Source organism: Hemicordylus capensis, chromosome 1 (assembly GCF_027244095.1).
Source record: "Hemicordylus capensis ecotype Gifberg chromosome 1, rHemCap1.1.pri, whole genome shotgun sequence".
Lineage (NCBI taxonomy): Eukaryota > Metazoa > Chordata > Lepidosauria > Squamata > Cordylidae > Hemicordylus > Hemicordylus capensis.
The window spans coordinates 430212195-430234687 of record NC_069657.1 but is presented as its reverse complement, the minus strand read 5'-3'; the positions used below and the strand labels follow the sequence as shown (position 1 = coordinate 430234687).

Here is a 22493-nt window from a genome sequence, read left to right as displayed (position 1 = left end):
GTATAGACAGCATCTAGGCATGCTAGAAACTACTGTATTTACCTGAATAGAAGACTACTCCTAAGTAGTCTAGGCATTCCAGGAACTACTATATTTACCTGAATAGAAGACTACTTCTAATTTAAGACGATCTCCTTAAAAATAGAGGTTAAACAACAGCTTTTACCTATATTTACCCAAAAGGAAAAGGACTCTGAATTTAAGATGACACTCCAATCCTCAATCCACTTCAATAAGTTTGGGGGAAAGAGACAACATGGGGAATAGTTCCTGGATCCATTTTGGATGAGATCAAACTCCGAAGGGATTTGTTCCGATCCAAAATGTATCAGGAGACATCCTTAAAATCCACTCTTCAAACCCTCCTTTATCAGATTTCACTTCATCACTACATCTATTTTCATATTCTGTGTTTCCACAGATAACGTACTTTAATCACTACATAGAGACAAAACTGAAGGAAATGAGCTTACAATAGACTGAGAGGTGCCAGTAATAAAGAAAGATTTTCTGCCACAAATTTTACTTCTGAAAGAAAAACTCCACAACAAACAAATCTACAAAAATATGTACGTCTCTAATTCCAAATGCTGCTATGAATTGTTTCCCCCGCTGAATTAAATTCCATTTGACTCCTTATTAACCAGAACTGCAAGATTATTTTTTTTACTCCTCCTCATAACAAACAAGGCCACACTCATACTCCAAGGCAAAGATGCAAAATGAAAAAGAAATATACACCCAAGAACCGCAACAACTTCTTTCCCCTTTCCCAAAAGGGGAACTGTACCTTCCCACCATTTAGCCTTACCATTCTGAAGCTCTGGGTACCTTTCGTTTCCATCGTCCGTAATAATTCTCGGAGGTTTCTTATTCCTTTAACAATGTTGCTATGGATAAGGGGGAAAGCAAGATATGTAAAAGCAAGACTGATCTGATCATGAACTAAACACTATGAGAAGGAAGGAAGGAAATATCTGATATATAAATACCCAGTTATGCTCAGGTGGGGCTAATGGTAATGAAGCAAGTGATGGAGGCCTTCAAAGCAGAGATTCTCCTGTGCCTCATCCCAGATGGTGGCCTATGAGAAGTTCTCTGATGAACACAGGGGACATCTGGAAGCTTTTTATGGATCATATTTTCAAAGCTTTGGTAAATGCCTGTATCTTCTCTCTTTGTGCTTGGTTTGTAAGATCACACACTGTGCAATGCTCTTGCCTTCTTTTCCTTGAGTTAAAGCTATATTTGAGGCCAATTTTGTTAATGTGGAAAACTGAAGCCACATAGGCTGGTTTTGTTTATTTCAGAGAAAACAACATCCCACAAAACATGCCACGGAATGTGTTCAAAATTCTCACACACTTCTCCAGTTTAGTAGGTTCACATCTTCATTTCATTATGCTTGTGGCTCTGGCTATGGCAATGAGGGTTCTGTTTCTTAAATTAAAAAAACACAGTGCCTATTCAGAGCGACTGCACCTACTCAGAGCAGTGACTGAAGGCCAAATTAGATGTGATGGGAGCAATCATATGTCTGCCCTGTTTACATATAAAATTGGGGGATGAGGAAATGCCAGGCCTAGACAGGGGTCTGCTCTTGCGAGTTGGGTACCAAGACCAGGGCATAGTCTTAAAAGGCTGGATGTCAGGGTCTGAGGGACCAACAGGAAAGACCAAATCAGGGCCAGGCCAAAGGTTAAGTTCCAGAAAAGACTGTCCCACAGGGTAAAGGAGGATAAGGCAAGAGAAGCCACCTACTGCAACTCATAGCAAAGAGCTGGTCAAACTGATGGGCCCACTCACAGGTAAAAGCTTTATAAGGCTAGGTGAGCTGGGATTGGCCAAACAGAGCCAATGATTGACTCTGATTGGCTAAGCAGAGTCACTGTATCTTAAGGAGGACATTATAGACCTGGGAAAGGAGCAGAAGAGGGCAACCGAGATTATCAGGGGCCTGAACCGCCTTCCTTATGAGGCAAAGCTATAGCATCTGGTGCTTTTTAGTTTGGAAAAGAGGTGACTACAGGGAGATATGATAGAGGTGTATAAAATTATGCATGGAGGACAGAGAGAAGTTTCTCACAACACAAGTATCAGGGGTCATCCCATGAAACTGAAGATTGGGAAATTTAGGACTGACAAAAGGAAGTACTTCTTCACATAGCACATAATTAATCTATGGAATTCCCTGCCTCAGGATGTGGTGATGGCCACCTTGGGTGGCTTTAAAAGGGGCTTAGAGGAGAGGTCTATCCTCTAAGATATAGAGGAGAGGTCTATCAATGGCTACTAGTTTGGTGGCTATAGACTACCTCTAGCCTCAGAGGCAAGATGCCTCTGAATTCCAGTTGCAGGAGAGTAACAGCAGGAGAGAGGGCATGCCCTCAACTCGTGCCTGTGGCTTCCAGTGGTATCTGGTGGGCCACTGTGTGTAACAGTATGCTGGACTAGATAGGCCTTGAGCCTGATCCAGCAGGGCTGTTCTTTTGATCTTATGTGTATCTGTGGAAAATGACCCCTGATGTCAGCCCTAATAGCCATGAAAAATGACTGCCCTCTTAAAAACCTAAGCTCAGGCATTTTTCATGTGTACGAAACAAATGTTTATTTACATTTTTAATGCTACACTTCAGTTTTAACAAAATTCTCAGGACAGTTCACAACAGTTATTAAAAACAATATGGGGGTGGGGATAAAAACCTGGCAGAAACAGTAAAATCCAGGCAAAGTGATGAAAACCAGCAGTACATTTAAGCAATTTAAGTTATGTGTGTACACACACACACACACACAAACATTGTTGTTATTATTGTCTTCTTGTTATTTTTGTTGCATTTTTATTTTTGAATACATGGCTGACATCCAAACTAAGTTCCTCAAGAGTACAACTCAGGTCAGGTGTTATTCTAAAAGATTATTTAATTTCAATAGGAGTACTCAGAAGCAATTTAATCTCTGTGTTAGCCAGTAGTCCCTGGTCTGGGTGCTGTATTCTGTCGTGATAGGTTATTTATTGTTTATGCTGATTTGTAATGTTTTGGCTTTCCCCCCTCTGATTGTAGTTTTATAATTTTTTCAATTGTTTTTGTTTTTACAAACAGTCAGCATTACCAGCAAATATCATCCAATTAAAACCTGGTTAGACTGCATGCTGGGAAGCCTGGTAAACATCAGCTTTGATACCAGTGGATTATTATTTCTTGTTAGACCTAATTGCTTTTCAGCAGAAAGGTTCTCAAAGCTGGTCTGCATGACAGCAAAAGATATGAGACTATAGCTCCCTTTCCCCAAAGGGCCCACAATCTAAAATAATGCAAAGGAAAAACCAGCAACAGCCACTAGAGAGACACTGTGCAGGGCTGAATAGGGACACTGGTTCTCCCCGCCCTAAATAGAAGAGTGTCCCCTCTTTAAAATATGCCCCTTTGCCCAGTTAATGAGAGCTAATATAAGAAGAGCCCTGCTGGATGAGGCCAAGGCCTATAGAGTCCAGCATCCCATATCCCACAGTGGCTGAGCAGATACCTTTGCAGGGTACTACAACCAAAAAGGCTGTCTCAGCAACTGCCTCCTTTCAGAATGCAAGGGAAATAAGAGAAGAGCCTCAGACAACGACCACAGAATTCAGTCAGGCTCTTGTAGGAGAAAAGGCTTGGGGTGGGGGCGGCACGCATCTGGGGCAAAAGGGCCATTTAAGCCCTATTTGCACAATAAGGTTGTTCACACCACCTTCTGTTGGGCTGGGGAGGGAGGAGCATAGAAAGATAGGAAGCTGCCATATTCCGAGTCAGACCATTGGTCTATCTAGCTCAGTATTGTCTTCACAGACTGGCAGCGGCTTCTCCAAGGCTGCAGGCAGGAATCTCTCTCAGCCCTATCTTGGAGAAACCAGGGAGGGAACTTGGAACCTTCTGCTCTTCCCAGAGCGGCTCCATCCCCTGAGGGGAATATCTTGCAGTGCTCACACATCAAGTCTCCCATTCATATGCAACCAGGGCAGACCCTGCTTAGCTAAGGGGACAAGTCATGCTTGCTACCACAAGACCAGCTCTCCGCTCCCCGAGGGCGAAGGGGAAGGCAGGAAAGCACCTTCCCCCCCCCCCCACCCCCAGCGATCCAGCGGCAGTCCTAGCCATGCCGTTCGCAAGCCCACATGGCTGGTGCTGCCGCAAGCTGAATAGCATTCTGGAGGCTCAGAAAATGCATCCTGGCCTCCAGATATCCCACAATGCACCACACAACGAGTGCAGTGTATTGAGTTATTTCCGCTGTGAGTCAAGCGCTCTAGGCACCCGGCTCTGTGTATGCTTGGGCTGCATGCATTCACGTGACCCCATACCTGGGTAAAAGGGTGTGCTTGCGCCCTTTGACCCAAATAAAAGGTTGGGGGTATATTCCCGGGCAACTCGGGGAGCCAGCACCGGGATCGGCCTCGATCCTGACACTTCACACAAGCAGCCCTACCCAGGTAGGGTTGCCTAGGCCTGGGTAGGGCTGCTGGTGTGAACAGCCTCATTATGTTCAAAGCACCTACAATCTGGGTACAGTGTAGGCACATACAGACCAGTGTTTCCTCTAACAGGGATTCCCAGATGTTGTTGACTACAACTCCCAGCTACCCCAGCTGCAATTTCCTTTACTTGGCCATTATGGGAATTGTAGTCAAAAACATCTGGGAATCCCTGTTAGAGGAAACACTGGTTTGTATGTGCTTACACTGTACCCCGATTAGAGGGAACACTGATACAGTCCTGTACGCATGTGCAGTTATTCACATGTTATGCTGAGCACAGCTACAGTAGTATGCTTCCTATCTGTACACTGCATTTCTCAGGTTCACTTTTAAAGTGAATGTGCGCCCAGTCATTCACACAAAAACATGAACATGTGTTCAGACACCTATATGCATGTACAGCACAATAGTGTCTCATTACAGCTTTAGGCACCACTTGATGCTGCAGTCGTTGAGGAATGGGTAGGGCCCACAGGAACCCATCCTGTGTCACCGAGTTCAGAAGGCAGTTGCTACCTTCTAGTGACAACTGGGCTAGAACCAGGTGAAAGCACACAACTGAAGAACTTTGTTTACATGCTTTATACTGTCAGCTCATCTGCATGACCAAATGCTAAAAGCTCTGCTAATCAGAATTAAAAATGTGCAAGTTACACACTATTTACTGCAGATCACCTGAAAATTACATCATGGCCTGTAATGTTTTGTTTTGTCCATCTAGGAATTCAACATACTTTGCCACTCTTAACATAAAAAACAACTGTATTTCTCCCTATCATTCGCCTTCTGGAAACAGAAACTAACCCTCTCATACCAATTCAAAGAGGGCCCATCCTCCTCTCCTTTCAAAAATTTTGAGACATGGGTTATTAAGAATTCTCCTTGTGCCCCCTTGTGGCAGAAAAAGAAACACATCCAACCCAATCTGTTTAAGCCTTTTCTACGGAAAACCCAAATTCAAAACATTCTCATTCCTACAACTAGTAATGCTGTAAAGACTCATACGACCAAGTCTGGGGGGCTTGTAAATGCTCACCTCAAAAATGAAACAAGCATTACAGTGCCTGAATTCTTCTCAGGCTTGGGTTTTAAGTCAGGCACAGAGTGGGCGGCAGGGAGTTAGACCTTCTTCCCTTCCTTCTTTCTCCTGTTTGCTAGGCCTTGCCACTACCACTGGAGTGCAGACTGTAAGCAAGGTGAGAAGGAAGGAAGGGGAGCAGTGTGCCCTCTAACAGGGATTCCCAGATGTTGTTGACTACAACTCCCATAATCCCCAGCCAAAGGCCATTGCAGCTGTGGATGCTGGGAGTTGTAGTCAACAACCTCAGGGAATCCCTGTTAGACAGGACACGAAAGGGGAGCTGGGTGATAAGTCAATGGGGTGAGGGATTGGGAGCTCAAGAGGATGGTGGAATGGATTCAAATCCAAATTTGTATTGGCTCAAAGAGAAACTGAACAGCTTTTCCAAGCCGATCTGATTCGAGAGCTGGGGAAAACGTGCTCGTCACTAGCAACCACTGAGAAAAGAATCATGCCTCAATGGAGCCAGAGGCTAAAATTTCACCTACGGCTTCAAGTAATCAGCCCTACTCTGCATTTAATAAAAAATAAGCCTAGAGTAATTCTTAGTAGAAATGTCATCCTATGACCTATGACCCTAAGGTAGGATTCCAAATGGAGAGGCCATATAGTAGGAAGGAGTTCTGCCTTCCTAGATCTCAGACTGGTCCTGATCCAAAGCTGGGCCTAAGCAGATTGTCCCCCTCCTCCCAAGAAGCACCACTGGGAGGGAGGCCCCAAGCAGCAGAATGAGGATTCCTCCTCCAGAGCTGGCGCTTGGCCCTGGCATGGCATGACCTTTTCTTCTGGGGTTCCAGGGGCGATGGAATCTAGGGGTAGGATAGAAACCCCACTGGGAGGCACCGGGTCTCCATGTCCCCTCTGAGAGCCAACTGATGGAACAGTGACAAGCTTTGTCTGCTCAGAGTCTGATGGATCTCGGGAGCTTTCCTCAGGGCTGGGGTGTGTGGTCAGGGTGTGCTCTTCCTTGTGGCTGAGGATGATGGGAGCTGTAGCAACAACAGCTGGAAGGCCAAGTTTAGGAACATAGGAAGCTGCCATATACTGAGTCAGACCATTGGTCTATCTAGCTCAGTATTGTCTTCACTGACTGGCAACTGCTTCTCCAAAGTTGCAAGCAGGAATCTCTCTCAGCCCTATCTTGGAGAAGCCAGGGAGGGAACTTGAAACTTTCTGCTCTTCCCAGAGTGGCTCCATCCCCTGAGGGGAATATCTTACAGTGCTCACACTTCTAGTCTCCCATTCATATGCAACCAGGGCAGACCCTGCTTAACTAAGGGGACAAGTCATGCTTGCTATCACACGACCAGCTCTCCTCTGTTTGCCCACCTCTGGTTTAAATGGACCTGGCCCATCAAGCATGGGGCTATAGCTCAGTGGTAGAACACCTGTTTTGCATGCAGGAAGTCCCAGTTTCAGATCTTCAGATCTGGGAAAGACTCCTACCTGAAAGCTGCTGCCAGTCAGTGTAGACAATACTGAACTAAATGGCCCAATGGCCTGACTCTGTGTGAGGCAGCTTCCTCAGTTCCTTCCTGAGTAAGCATCTGGCATACATTTTGTGGTGTTTTATTTATTTATTTTGCAGAAAGATGCGACACTGAACACTGCACTGGTTCAAAGGTCTGGTACCTAGTTCTGTCCACCATCCGTGTTGCACAACAGATCATAGGACTGTGCTATATGAAATCAGATTTAGCTTCAGTGGTTTAGAATTGTAGACGAATTGCATCTACCTACCCCCTTTTTAAGTGAGCCACGTATGCACTCTGCAGAGCTGCTTCCAGGAAGTACGGAAGCTCAAAGTCCAAAGACGACGCATAGCCACCTTTTATGCCTCTTGGATGTGTGTTGCCAAAGGTCTGGTGTGGGGGGAAAGAGATGTTATTGTTATAGATTGATTGTAACAGCAATTCAATTAAAATATTTTTTCTTGTGGATGGACAGAGAAAATGCCTAAGATTTGCAGAAGGAGACAAGATTGAGGCAAACTGAAAATTGCACTGAGTTGCCCAGATTATTTCTTTACTGATGGTCATTTTCCCAAAGGAAAGGTCAGGACCCATCAACAGCTGCCAAAGTTTTGTAGGCTTTTCTGTCTCCCAGCCTTCAGGGAGTGCCAAGGGGCATTTCAAGGAGGTTTCTATTTACCTTTTCAAGTTCTTGTAGGAACATTTGAGCAATCACACATGCTCTTTCAAAGCAAGCCATGACTTCCTCCTCCCTTTCGGATAGCCGGGCCCGGGAAGCAATGGAATTGGGTGCGCGTTCTAGAGCCAAGCCTGCAAGGACAGCAACAGCACTTTCTTAAAGCCAAGCACTTTCTTAAAGCTTGAAAAATGGCAGTGAAGAACTAGTGTAATGATTTAATGCTGCGGTTCACGAGCGTCGGTCCCCAGATGTGGACTACAGCTCCCATCATCCCCTGCCACAATGTGGCAGGGGGTGATGGGAGCTGTAGTCCAACAGCATCTAGGGAGCCAAGTTTGCATTACATGCATTGAAACCCCCCACCCACCCCACATTAAATACATTGTATTATGCTTTCTCTACTCCACCCTCTAAATTTTAGAGTTGCATACCACACCTTGCAACTTTCCAGGCTGCTCAGGCTTGCTCAGCTCATGGCTTCAGCTGTACCCACGCAAGGTATCATCTCCTTCCCCACCACTTCCTGAAACTATAGCTATTACCTTTTGATGAATACCACTGTGGGAGGTTCTATGTACTCTGCATTTTTAGAATCACACTGCACACGCACAGAAATTTGGCACTGGGCAAAGAATTCAGAACATCACAACATTCTGATATCCTGAACATCACAACATGCATTTGAAGGGCCTTGTTTTATTATTGGGGGAAGACGTTTCTAGTGCTTAAGGCCAGATAGGCTTGAATTTTGTAGGCAATGCCTAGTCAAACTGCAGACAAAGGCAGAGACTGAGCAAGATCCCCAGTGGTCAGACGGAGGGGCTTCTGTATAGTCCGTTTCCGGGCCCAATTCAAATACTTTGGTTAAAACTTTGGTTAAAACTTTAGGGCTTTAAATGGCTGGGGACGAGGTTATCTGAGAGAGCGCCTTGCCCCATATGCCGACGACGCGGAACTTAAGATCTTAGGAACATTCAGAGGCCCTGCTCCGAGTGCCCCTGCCAAATGAGGCAGGGCAGGTGGCTACCAGGGAGAGGGCCTTTTCAGTGGTAGCACCCCATCTATCGACTATTCTCCCCAGTAAGGCTCGCCTGGCGTCGTCATTATGTTCTGTTAGAGGCCAGGTGAAGACCTATCTGTTCACTCAGGCTTTCTAAAATTGATTTTTTTTAAAAAAAAAACCCTTTAAAAATGTTTTGTATTGTATTTTGTAGTTTTTATTTTGCATTATAATTTGTCTTGTTTTGTGTGTTTGTATTGAATTTTTTTTCTGATGTAGTTGTGAGCCGCCCAGAGAACAATTTGTTATGGCATGGCCAACAAATAAAGTTTCGTTTGTTTGTTATAGTTTCCTGCCCCTCCCCAAGATTAGCGCAAGGACAATGAATTATGGGAAATTATTTGAGTTATTTGGATGCGGCTTTTCAGGTCAAGGCCTATCAAATTGATTCATATACTGTGAAAAACAGAAAGTAATCCGATGGTCAGGCTGCAGATGGTCATTCTTAAAATTGTAGCAGGCTTAAGCTAAACAGCCACCAGGAAAATGGCCGCCAGGAAAACCTGAAACACGATGTAAGTTACGGGGGGGTGGAGCTTCTTCACAGATGTAAAAATAGCCTCCATAGAGGCTCTATAGAGAGCTGTTATCCCTTCTTCTCCCCCTCTGCTGCCACTTATGATGGCGTCCTCACCTCAACCAACAGCGGACAAGGAACACTTATAAGCTCAGCAGAAGTTCCCAATGGTTGTAGTCCAACAACTAGTCCAGTGTTGCCAACCCAACACAGCTAACTTGTGATCCTAAAGATACTAAACAATGGGGGCAATGGGGGGGGTTTGCAAACTCACTCCACCTGGGGATGGTAACCCATTCACACATTATGTTCAATACTCGTACGAGTGTACAATGTACACAGGTACAGTCATTCACACGTAATGTTGAACGCAAGTACAGAAGTATACTTCCTATCTGTTTGAAGGGCCATTTGAAGGGCCTGAGCCAGATTCAATTCTATAATGGACCCAGGTTCATTCATTCACACAAACACATTATGAGTGTACAGACATCTGTACACCCGTATAGCATAATGTCTGAATTGGGCTCACGAATTAACTAATTCAAGGATGTTGTTAAACTACAACTCCCATCCTTTAGCCATTGTGTCTAGGGATGATGGGATCCGTAGTCCAAGAACCTGGGTACCCATGGTTGCGAACCCCTGAACTAACTGAAATAGATCTTAGAATAGTTGAAACTGATAGCTGGGACATTACCAATTGAATCTCATGTTTTGGAAGCAGAATCACTTACTCTTAGACATTAGCAGAAACAAATGAGAGGAAATGCCTCGAAGTGTCTTCATGACATACATCTAAATAAGGCTGCATCGTGACATTTCTTTCAAGGATGCCCTTGAAAAAGAGCAACCCGAAACACGCCGGGCATATAAAAGTTGTGATGCACATTGACCATTCTGTCTAGTTCGTTTCTCTTTCACTTCACTTCCGCACCCCCTTCCTCCCATTGCCCCCATTTGTCTTTTCCCTACACCTTAGCAACAGAAACGGTAACCGGTTCTCTCTCCCCTCCAGTCTGTCTTTGCCAAGAGGAGGCAAGTGGTCAAAGAGTCTGAGAGATCATTCCAAAATAAAAGCCCTTTTCAGAGCCACACCACCAATACACATTCAGTGAACTTGTGAAGGGCGAGCAGGAGTGAGCCCACTGGCCAGGCTTCCGTGGTGTTCTATATCAATGCATGTGGAACTAAGAAGGAAAGTTAGGGAAAAAGACCAGGGCGCTTTCCAGATTACACCCTAGAACAGCAGTAAAATGCTTCGGCCTGGTAGGATCGTACTGAAAACGATCCCCAGAATCTCAAATTCCTACAACAGGAAAATACAGCTGTTTTTCTGCAACGGAATTGCAACGTTGTAGGACTTAATCTCAAAGATACAATCCGAAGTAAGGCATCGGAAATGTGAACGGCTCCTTGCTGTCAGCGCAGGGACTGTGGCATCACAACACAGGAAGTACGGAAGCACACTTTGCAGATCCATAGTGTCACTGTGGCAAGGGTTAATCTGGAAAGCGTCCAGGGGATCATTCAGAGACACAGAGCAAGGGAAGAAATACCAGGAAGAGATTCAGCGCTGAAGCACAGGGTGAGCAGGTTTTCATATCACTCTTGCTCTTCAGTCATGGCAAACACCACCTGTACTTTCCGCTTTCAGAGCCTGCAAGGGACAAAGATCTCTTCTTGGAGAGATGTTGACTCTTCCATGAGCCAAAACAGCTCTTCCATAAGAACTGGAACCCTGGAAGACAAATGTCAAATGCACAGATGCCTGGGAGTGCGGCCAGCTGCAGGTGTGTTCCCCGCTCCTTTCCTACATGTTCATTAAACACCTGGGGAGGTGGGGTCTGAAGAGGCCTCAGCTCTGGCACCAACTGCTTCTTTGACTGCCTCTGTCGGCACATCTAGCCTCTGAACAAACAGTGGCCCAGTGAGGAAAAGAGTCCTAAATGCATGGGGGGAGAGAGTGGGTGTGCACATCTCCCCCACAATGTGCTGTCCCACTGCTGCCTAATTGCACAGGGGGAGAGATTCATCCAAACTGCCCCTAAACATGCAAATTAAATGCAATATGTATGCTCAGGAGCAGTTCAGATTAACCACCCCCCATGTCATTTAGTGGTAGCAGGACAGCCCATTGGGTGGGGGGGTGGATATGTGTGCACCCATGCTCCTCCCCCATGCCATTAGACAGGCCAGTAGATGTATCATCCCAAATGGCCCATTGTTTCCCCACCTTCCAACACAATTCAAAAAACCCTCTGATCACTGTTGGAAAAACGAACAGATTTCTAATAGTGCAAGTCAGTATTATAAAAAGTAAACTGCCCTGAGTGCTTTGGCAGAAAGGCAATATATAAATATAGAAAATAAATAAATTTCTGAGACATCACTAGACAGAAATGTACCCTACTGAAAAATGACTAAATTTAGTAAAAGAATTACTAACTGACATTGACACAGGGGCCTGGCTCACACAATTGTTTGAATCTAGGTTTAATGTGGGTTACCAACATTATCATAATTGTGTGTACCAATACTAAAGCAGGAATTTCAGATTCATCTCAGCTCATATACCACTTTGGCATGGGTTCACACAATCACACTAATGTCAGTAACCCACATTAAACCTAGATTCAAACAACTGTGTGAACCAGGTCAGGGTGTAGTGCAGAGCTGCATGACTCAAATGCCCTAGTGGGCCAGAACCATCCACAACTTGGCATGCAGAGGCCGAAGTCAATTTTTAGCACATTACACTGAAATTAAAAATATTATTAGTTACTTGTGGATCTATTCCCCCTGTCAATGTACCCATAGTTTCAACCAAGGATAGTGGCCAGAAAATAGATCCTGTCCCTGCTCAATCAGTGGGGCCCCTGGATCGCATCAGCCCCAAACAAATGCCAAGTCCTCTCCTCTCCCTAAACTGTCATTGCTTTCAGGCTGCACTCGACAGGTTGCTTATCTATAACTTGGGTTCTTCTAGTGGTCATCTGTGCTCTTACACGAATGGGCTTTGCACCTGCGCAGAGACCACATTGGAGCTTCCAAGCTAGAGATCTAACTTTTGGAGGTAACCCCGCCCCCTTGGTATATAGGCGGCTGTGCAGGCTTCCCTCTCCAGTCTTTTGACTCCACAAATCTGAAAGACTAGCAGAAAAGACATTAGAAAAGGGGAGGAAGGGTGGGTGTGTAAGAGCACAGATGACCACTAGAAGAACCCAAGTTACAGGTAAGCAACCTGTTGTTCTTCGACGTGGTCTCTGTGCTTTACACGAATGGGCGCATAGCAAGCTGCACCCGTGTCATGCTCACCTGGAGGAGGGATCAGGTGAAGATGGATTGTAACACCACCCTGCCAAATGCAGTGTCTTTTCTGGCTTGGACATCTAGGGCGTAGTGTTGTACGAATGAATGTTTTGATGCCCACGTAGCCGCCTGGCAGATGATGTCCAAATGAATGGACCTGTCAAAGGCAGTGGAAGCTGCGACCGCCCTCGCTGAGTGCGCTTTGATGGAGGGTGAGAGAGGCTTCCTGGAGAGTTGGTAAGCTAGAGAGATGGTGCGAACCACCCATCTGGATATAGTTTGTGTAGAAGCCTGCTTGCCTCTATTGGGTCTAGAGTGAAGTACGAAGAGAGAGTTAGAAGTGCGGACAGTGGAGGTCTGGTCTACGTAGAAGGCAAGCGACCTGCGAATGTCAAGAGTGTAGAGACATCATGCGGCCTCAGTCAACGGCTCAGGGAAGAACATAGGTAAAGAGATTGGCTGGGAGCGATGAAACGAAGTGACCACTTTTGGTAGGAAGGCAATGTCCAGTCTAAGGACGACTTTTTCCTTGTGGAAAACCAGGCAAGGAGGGTCAATTCTAAGTGCTCTGAGTTCACTGACCCACCTGGCAGAAGTGATGGCTGTGAGAAAGGCTACTTTGCAGGAAAGTAAGTCCAAAGAAATTGTAGCCATGGGTTCAAATGGAGGATGCATGAGAGAGGAGAGGACTAAAGTCAGGTCCCATGCAGGTGCCATGATCAGAGGGTCCGGGTAGAGGTGAGTGAGTCCTTTGAGGAAACGTTTGACTGTAGGGTGTTGGAACCACGATGGCGTAGACGGCGGGGAGTTAGCCACTATGGCAGCGAGATTAACTTGCAAGGAAGGCATCTTGAGACCGGCCTCCTTGAGGGAGAGTAAGTAGGAGCAGACATGTTCCACAGAGAGGGAATGTAAGGGGAAGTCTCTGTCCTTTAGAAAGTTCTGAAAGCGTGTCCATTTATGGGAGTAGGAGGCGACGGTAGCAGGTTTACGTGAGGCATTGACTATCCTCTGTAGATCTACGGGCAGGTTGGGACTATGTGCCGGGCCGTGAGATGGAGACACTGTAGGTCTGGATGTAGGAGGCGACCACCCTGCAGGGATAGGAGGTGAGGGATGTGTGGTAGGTGGTGGTACTGATGGTTGGAGAGGTGGAGGAGGCGGAGGAACCAGGGCCTCCTGGGCCACCACGGGGCAATGACTATGCAGTGCAGCTGGTCCTGGGAGATTTTCTGAAGGACTCGAGGAAGTAGAGGAATTGGAGGGAAAGCGTAGACTAGATGTCCCGTCCAGTTCAAGACAAACGCGTCCCCGAGGAAGTTGGGTCCGATCCCTGACCTGGAGCAATACAGGTGGCCCTGCGCATTCGTCTCTGATGCGAAGTCTATTTCTGGGAGAAACCAGAGGCGGAAGAGGGAGCATAGTGTGGGGGAATATAGCTGCCATTCATGTGACATTGATTGGGTCCTGCTCAATCTGTCTGCCGTGGTGTTGTTCTGTCCCTGAATATGGACCACCGGGGGGGTGGGGGACACTGTGGCGAATGCACCAGAACCACATTTCCATGGCTAGTAATAGGAGGGAGCTGGAAGAGGTGCCCTGGCTGTTCAGGTAGGCTTTGGCGGTAGTATTGTCCGTTTGGACCAGAACGTGAGATTCCTGTGTCAGAGGGAGGAAAGCCCTTGGAGCCTTGAAAATGGCCAACAGTCCAAGGTAGTTGATATGGTGAGCGGCCTCGGACGGAGACCAAGTACTGTGGATGCTGTGGTTGTTGGCGTGGGCACCCCAGCCGTCCCCAGCCGTAGTGAGTAGAAGGGCATGATGCGGGGCTTGGAAGTGGGAGCAGACGCTGAGGTTGGCAGGGTCCGTCCACCACAGCAGGGAACGCAGGACTTGAGGCGGGAGCATAAGGGTGTGGGTGAGGGAGTCTTCATGTGGGGAGAACACGGAGAGGAACCAATGTTGCAGAGTCCTGGCACGCAGACAAGCGTGAGGGAGGACACAGGTGTTGGAAGCCATGTGGCCCAAGAGGCACTGGATCGTTCGAGCTGGCTGACACGGGTGGTAGAGAAGGTGGGATGACAAGTCGAGGATGGCCTGGATCCTGCGCTGAGGTAAGAAGATATTTGACTGGATGGAGTCGAAGACGATCCCCAAAAATTCTATGGTTCTGGAAGGGTTCAGCTTTGACTTTTCGTAATTCACCTGGAGCCCCAGGTTGGAAAGGAGGTCGATAACCATGTGGAGATCCTTCAGAAGGGATTGTGGGTTGTCGGCTACCACAAGCCAGTCGTCAAGGTATGGAAAAATTTGGATGTTTTGTTGTTGCAGGGCCACCACCACTGGAGCCATGCATTTGGTGAACACCCGCAGAGCGGATGCCAGCCCAAAGGGAAGGGCGCGAAACTGGTAAGTGGCGTCCGCTATCTGGAAGCGGAGGAAACGACGGTGCTAGGGTCTGATGGTGATGTGATAGTAGGCATCCCTGAGGTCTACTGAAACGAACCATTGGTTCTTGTGCAGGAGGGAGATGATGGTGGGAATGGTGACCATACGAAACCTCTGGTATGTGACATAAGAGTTCAGTTCCCGGAGATCCAGGATAGGGTGGAGGGAGCCATCCGGCTTGGGTACGGTGAAGTATCGGGAGTGGAAACCCGATAGAACTGCAGGTTGTGAACCAGTTCTATTGCAGATTTTGTGAGTAGAGAGTCGACTTCCGCTAGAAGAGCTGGGGTGGCCGGCGTGGGGAGCAGGGGGTTGTACGGAGGGGTGGAAGCAAATTCTATAGCATAACTGACCCTCACGATGGTAAGAGCCCAATAGTCGGTGGTGATATTTTCCCAAGTGGAGACAAAGGGTGAGAGTCTGGTGCCCTGACGGGGAGGGGGCTTCAAGTCATAGTCTCTTGGTTTGGGCTGAGACCCCTTAGCGTATAACTGCTGCTTGCAGCCGGAGAAGTTGGAGCGCTTTCTGTATGGCTGGTACCTGGCAGAACGAAAGGATCTGTCCTGCGGTTGGTAGTAATGGTGTTTGGAGGAGTATGGCTGTTGCTGCCATTTCTGAGACTTATAGGCCTAGATGAGGACTGTTGAAATCCCATAGAGCGGGCCATGTTACAAAGTTTCTGCACTTTCTGAAGTGTGACATCCGTCTTTTCTCCAAACAGGGATTAACAATCAAAGGGAAGATCCTCCACCCTGGACCTAGCATTGGGCGTAAGGCCAGAAGATCGAAGCCAGGCGTGTCAACGAAGAGCGATGGAGGTTGCCATTACTTTAGCAGAGCTTTCAGTTAGGTGATGGATTGTGTGGAGTTCCTGTTTAGAGACCTGTGTGGATTCACGCAGAAAAACTTTCGCAGGGTCCTGCCGCTCTTCAGGCAAATGATCTAAGAAGGGGGCAACGTGGTCCCACAGGAAAGACTGTTATCTGGCGTAGTAGGCCTGATAATTTGTAATTCTGGTCAATAAAGATGAAATGGAGCACAAACGTGTCCAGTTTCTTTCCTTCTTTGTTGGGTGGTGTGGATGAGGTGTAGCCACGGAACTTAGAGAGTGAGGATTCTACTACAATGGAGTCCGTGGAAGGGTGTTGCTTCAGAAAGGAGTCATCCTGATCAGCAGAGGCATGCACCTTATAGAAGGAATCGAGTTTCTTCAATGTCTGGGGCAGGGAAGAGGGTTTTGACCAAGAGGCCTTGGTGACCTTGAGGATGGATGGTTTCAAAGGAAGTGAGACCGAAGGATGGGCATCGTCCTCAATTAATTGAAAAAGGGGGTCCGGCTCGGATTTATATCCTTGGGAAAGTTGAACGCCCAGGGAGGTTGCCATACAGGAGACAAAGTCAGTATATATTCTGAAATCTTCTGATGAAGAGCTGGGCCTAGGTTCCATAATAAGGGTAGGGGGCGAAGAGCCCAACAATATCCTGTCTGAGACTGAGGAATCTGGTCTCTCTTCATCCGAAGACGAATCCGAGGAGTCACTCGAGACTGGAAGAGGAAGGGGTCGAGAATCCGGGGTGATCGTAGCCGTGGCCGCCTGAACAGGAGAGCTTTGCGGTGGTTTGGGGTGGAGGCAGAGGGGGAAGAGCTGAAGTTTCAGAGCGTGGGTTCGGTATCGAAGCTGGTACCGAGGTCGACGGCCGGAGTGAGAGAGAATGCCAAAGCGGCAGTTCTGTAGGGGCCGTGGCTCAGCGGTGTTGGCGAACCTCTTGGTGAGCATAAAAGTAGTCCGCCTCTTCCTCAACTTGACGGGCATAGTGCTCGAGAGCAGCCTCGAGTTCCCGATTAGACGAACGACAGGGCTGCTCAGGGGGAAGCTCTTCAGGTTCAGAATCATGCTCGGATTCGTACACGGGATCATGGGGACTAGATGCACAGACCACCTCAGCATCCAGGATAGTCTCCGTTTGGATACTGATCGGTGTTCAGTATCGTAGGTCGAGCTATGCTTTTTCTTAGGAGGCTCCGTAGGAGCATGAAGGGCCTTCTTTCTCTTTTTCTTTTTGGCAGATTGAACTGAGCATGGTTCAATAAGTTCCGCCGTCGAGATCGACACTGCTACGGAACTCTTCGGTACCGAGGTCGAGGCCCGAGCCATGGAATCAACAGGTACACTGGCCTCTGGAGTGGTAACTGAGATCCCCGGTGGGGAGGAAACAGGCTGTAAGCCCCGGGCCAAAGGAGAAGCGCTCAAAGGGGCCAACACCGTAGGCAGTCTGTCCGATCCCCAACACTTAAAGGCCTGTTCCCAGAGCCAAGAGCAAAGTCAAGTAGCTCGATTCTTGCGTGCCTGTTTGGTAAAGGCCGCGCAGTGAGAGCAAGAGCCAACTGTATGGGCCTCGCCCAAGTAGAAAAGGCAAAGTTTGTGGCCATCGGTCAAGGGGATTTTAGATCTGCAGTGACCACACTGCTTAAAGTTAGTAGTTTTGGCCATAGGCCAAAGAAAGAGTGGAGAGACGGTAACACGCCGGGCTCGAAGGCCACGACGTAACGGCGAACTCGAAAGAACTTCAAGGGGGGGAAGGGGGCGGTACTGAGGATGAAATAAAGATGCTAACGAGGGGGAGTATTGAACAAAAGATAGGGTAAATCCGGCAAGGGTAAATACTCAACAGCATAGTCTAGCAAGGAGTGCTCAACGATGTGTCTTCTATCGCGGACGAAGAAAGACTGGAGAGGGAAGCCCGCGCAGCCACCTATATACCGAGGAGGCAGGGTTACTGCCAAAGGTTAGATCTCTAGCTTGGAAGCTCTGATGTGGTCTCTGCACAGGCGCAAAGCCCATTCATGTAAAGCACAGAGACCACGTTGAAGAACCTGGGCATGCATACATGAGAGTAAGCCTAGCTGGGGACACCATGGAACATCTTTATGAGAAAACATGCATGGGGTGGTACTATAAGACAGTTTCCAGCTCCTGTGTTGCTGCAGGATACCTGGGGGCCAGTAAAATAGTCCCTGCGGGCCGAATCCGGCCCCTGGGCCTTATGTTGTGCAGGCTTGGTGTAGTGTGATAGGGTAGGTCCCCAGTCCTCTCCTGATCTTAAAAAGGGTCAGCCCTCTCCTTCTCACTCTCAAGTAGCTGCAGTTTCTAATTTGGATTAAGTTGCTCTGAAAAAGCATCCAGCAGCTGAACTTCTCTCTAGGGATTTGCAGACTCATCACAGTATACTTAGGCTCTCACTGCCACCCAGTGGCGGCCCGTGAACGCACCACTGGGGGGCGGTGGGGCGGTGGGAGGCACCTTTAAGAGTAAATGCATTAGGTGCTTACCTCCGCAGACGCCAAACCTGAATGCTGTGCAGATAAGTGGTATGCTGCCCAGCAGCCCCTGCGGCGGAGAAGCATCTCCACCACTCACCTGGCCGCTGGCGGGGGCTTGGCTCTGTGTCAGCAAGGTGAGTGGCAGCGGTGGCAATTCCCCGCCACAGGGGCTGCTGGGCGGCACGCCACTTCTCTGCACAACGTTCAGGTGCAGTGGCTGCAGAGGTAAGCACCTAATGCATTTACTCTTAAAGGTGCCTCCCACCGCCCCAGCGGCACATTCACAGGCTGCCACGGCTGCCACCATATTGCTCAATTGGTGCAACGTTCAACTAGATGCTAAAACTAAGAGGTTCTGTATCCCTTTAAAATGTCCTCTTGCCTCCAACTGGCCAGGCCCATGAAGATGAGACCAGGCTAAATGTAGCAGAAAGCATGTACCACATTAGGATGGTAGTTGCAAAGCATTAGCAGACTCACAGAATGTTAGATTCCATAGGAACCTCAGAGTTTTTCTGGTCCAATCCCTTGCTCAGTACAGAAATCTGCTGCAGCATCCTTGACAGGTGCCAACTGTCCAGCCTCTGTTTGAAAACTTCCAGCCAAGGAGAGCCCACCATTGCACAAGGCAAATTGTTCCACAGCTCTTATAGTTAAGAGATCCCTCCTAACGCCTAGCCTAAATCTACTTCCTTGAAATTTCAGCCCATTTGTTCTAGTCCTCTCTGCCTTCAGAAAGAACAGAGAGCCAATCTACTTCTTCTCCTAGGTAAAAACCCTCAGCTCCCCTAATCATTCCTCATAGGACCAGGATTTCAAGCCCCTCCCCATCTCCATTACTCTCCTCCCAAGAAAATGGAGAGAGGATTTGATATGGCCCCCAGGCCTAAAGCTCCTTCTCTCCATCCGCAAAGAACCTTTAAGGAACTTTCATTAAAACTAGCTGGCCTGGGCACAGAGCATCTGCGCCTCTAGATCTCCCTTTTTTCTCCCCCCCTCATTCTCCCCCCCCCACTCTTGAGCCCCTCCCCTCTAGCCGCCGCCGCTTTCTCTCCCCCTCCCGGCTGCTCACTTGCAAACTCTCGCAAGAGCTGCTGCCAGGGGCATAACTATAATAGGGCAAGGGGAGACAGTTGTCTGGGGGCCCACTGCCTTGGCCCGCCCCCAGAGGCAAGTCACATGACTGACTCCCCTAGCCACGCACCCGCCCGTGCTTCCTTCAGTTGTATTCATCCTCCGAAACTGATGTGAGTGTTAAGACCTGGAGCTACCAGAACAGCATGTCTTTCTCTAGTACCATTAAATGACTTGCATCGTCCACAATTTACAAAAACTTTTAAAAAATAATTTAGGATGATGTTCTATTGTGGCACCCATACACACACACACACACACACACACACACACACACACACTATGCTTTTTGTTACCACTATTCAGCCTCATTTAAGATTTCTTTACTTCATGAGCTGAGCTTCGGGGAGGGGGGTGCATATTAAAATCTTGTCTCTGGGCCCACTCCAACCTTGCTACGCCCCTGGCTGCTGCACACACGATTAGCCACAGGTACGTCTTAGCAAATTATACATATAGATGTTGACTGCACTACAACTGGAGGCACTTTGGCAAACTAAGCTGGTTACAGGAACTGAGCCCTGAGCTCGGCAACAACAGCTGGGTCCCTCCCCAAGGAACTGCCTGTTACTCTAGTCAGGATGTAGCAGCTCCCCAGGGAATGTCGTCAGCCTGATCAGGGCAGCCAACCAAACCCAGTCTAAAAAAGGCAGGTCGGGACACAAAACGGGGGCGTTTCAGCTACGGCACCCAAGGTTTAGAATTTCCTAGAGAGGCCCAAATAGCTGGCATTGACTGCTGCTAGAACTTGTTAGACCACCTGTTAGAACTTGGACACTTTGAGAAATCTTTTGGGCGAAAGTAGGTCTTTTGATGGTTTTAATCCTGTGGTTGTTGGCTATACTTTATTATATAAGCTTAAGAAGAGCCCTGTTGGATCAGACCAAAAAAGTGCATCTTATCCAACATCCTGTCTCCCACTTCCTGTATGTCAGGACTGAGCTGTGGGCAGTGGTCACTAGGCGGCACAAGGCTAGAAACAGGACCAGAAGAACCTGACAACCAGTTGGGGCTCAGGGATCAAAACCAGTAGCAAAACCAGTAGCAAAGGTCAGGAACATACCAGAGGTCAAATTGAGTCAGGAATCAGAGGACAAAACAGTAGCCAATGGTCAGGAACACACCAAAAGCCAAGCCAAGCCAAGCCAAGCAGATAGATCAAGTAAGCACACAACATACACACCAGCATTAAGGAGACTTTAAATCTGAGGCAAGGTTGGCTTCGGAAGCCTCTTAAACTCTTCCTGTCTGCAAAGAAGCTAGTAACGGGCCTCACAGGGTAGGGATGCGCAGAACCGGTTTGCTTGTGAACGGGACCGCCACAAACCAGACCGGTTCAAGCGGTCCAATCCACTGTTCCCTCTAAGGCGTGCGCACATGCGCACGCTCACAAGTTTTCTGATATCCACTCAGTTCATTTTAGATCTTGCTCAGGTTGAGTCGGGAAGGCCCCACACTGAATGCATGTATGTGCGCGCACAGTGCCTTGATACTGCCACCCAGAACAAAACTCATTCCACACAGAGATGGAAAAAATTAGAGGGACCACTGGTTTAATTGTGAACCGCTTTGAACTGGTTCATCAAACCAACCGGCCAGCCGATTGGTTGGACTGAACCAGTTTTAACATGGTTCTGTCCAAAAGAACTCTAGAAAGAACACTCTGGAAGGTTCTGCACTTCCCAGCACTCTGTGAATGCCTTACAAGATGATGCAGGGACTTAAGAGTCCCATTTCCCTTAATACAATCCCCCTCCCACTGGGCGAAGTGCAGCACTGAACAGTGAGAATAGTTATCTCAATCTCTCCACATAGTGCAAGGGAGACTGCACAGAGCACGCAGCTTTGGTTGATGCTTCACACAGGCCCAACAAAACATTCGTCAGGGAGTTGCACTTAGATGGGGGTCACCACTGGCCCCCAGGCCTTACAATGTAGAATACGGCTGTATTGTGCAACCTGCTTTTGTTGGTGGTTTTCATTCAGTGTTGTAAGCTGTCTTGAGCATTTTCTGACAGAAAGTCAGGAAATAAATCTTTAAATACTCGGGGACGGGCCTTCTCCATTGCTGCCCCGAGGCTTGGGAACACGCTCCCTGCTGAATTAAGAGCCTCCCCGTCTCTTACAACTTTTACAAAGGCAGTCGAGACACATTTGTTCACCCAGGTTTTTAATTAGATACTGTTTTAATAGTTTGATTATTTTTAATAGCTTCAACGTTTTAAATTTCAAATGTTTGTATTTTTTGTTGTAAACCTCCCAAAGACTTCCGTTTTGGGCAATATACAAATATGCTAAATAAATAAATAGGAGGAGAGAACATAGTTCATACTTTATATGCATAATTCCCTATTTGCTATGACAAATCATACATCATTTTACCAAGAACCACCACTTTGGCTCTGGAGCAGCCGCTTGATTTTGACACTTCATTGATTTTGACACTGGATATGTCTCAATTTACTGATGAGGCCCCTGCTCTTCTAGCATTAATTAGCATAAGACATTTCTACTCAATCTCAACTACAACACTGAGGAAGAACAATGAACATCAACAAATACTTACTGTCTCTGTCATAATTTCAACCACCCTCATCATTTCTAGCTTCCAAGCCTGCTCTCAGGTCTGAGTGAGAGGGCTACCAGGTGGGCAGTGGGGGAGGCTGCTTAAACTTACCTTCGCCATAAACAACCGCTCCTCCATTGCTGGGCATGCTCATGCACATCCAGACTATCCTCTGCTGCCCCAGGCAGTACGGAAGGTCGGGGGCTCGGACGTGTCGTCCCAGCCCTCGGAAACCCCATAATGCACTGCGCAAATGCACGGTGCATTGTGGGGACCCCCTCCGCGATGGACAAGTGCCCATCACTGCTACAGCGCCAGCTAAAAACAGCCGGCGCTGCACACAATAAACAACACGGGACTAAGGGTGTGCTTGCTCCCTTAACCTC

At 47.8% G+C, this 22493-nt stretch overlaps 1 protein-coding gene across 5 annotated transcripts in view; it reads right to left on the bottom strand.

The window, feature by feature from the left end:
- Positions 1-22493, bottom strand: part of TTC7A (tetratricopeptide repeat domain 7A) — a 291532-nt gene that overhangs the window by 249210 nt on the left and 19829 nt on the right. For 2 of the 5 annotated variants that reach the window (XM_053312732.1, XM_053312747.1), the window contains 3 exons: positions 7749-7879; positions 7338-7459; positions 812-890 (listed from right to left, as the gene is read on the bottom strand). In XM_053312732.1, coding sequence (XP_053168707.1) covers positions 812-890; positions 7338-7459; positions 7749-7879 — 332 coding nt within the window. Of the gene's footprint in view, positions 1-811; positions 891-992; positions 1059-7337; positions 7460-7748; positions 7880-10884; positions 11036-22493 lie in introns of those variants that run through there. The other 3 variants (XM_053312738.1, XM_053312749.1, XM_053312759.1) reach the window with 3 other exon arrangements.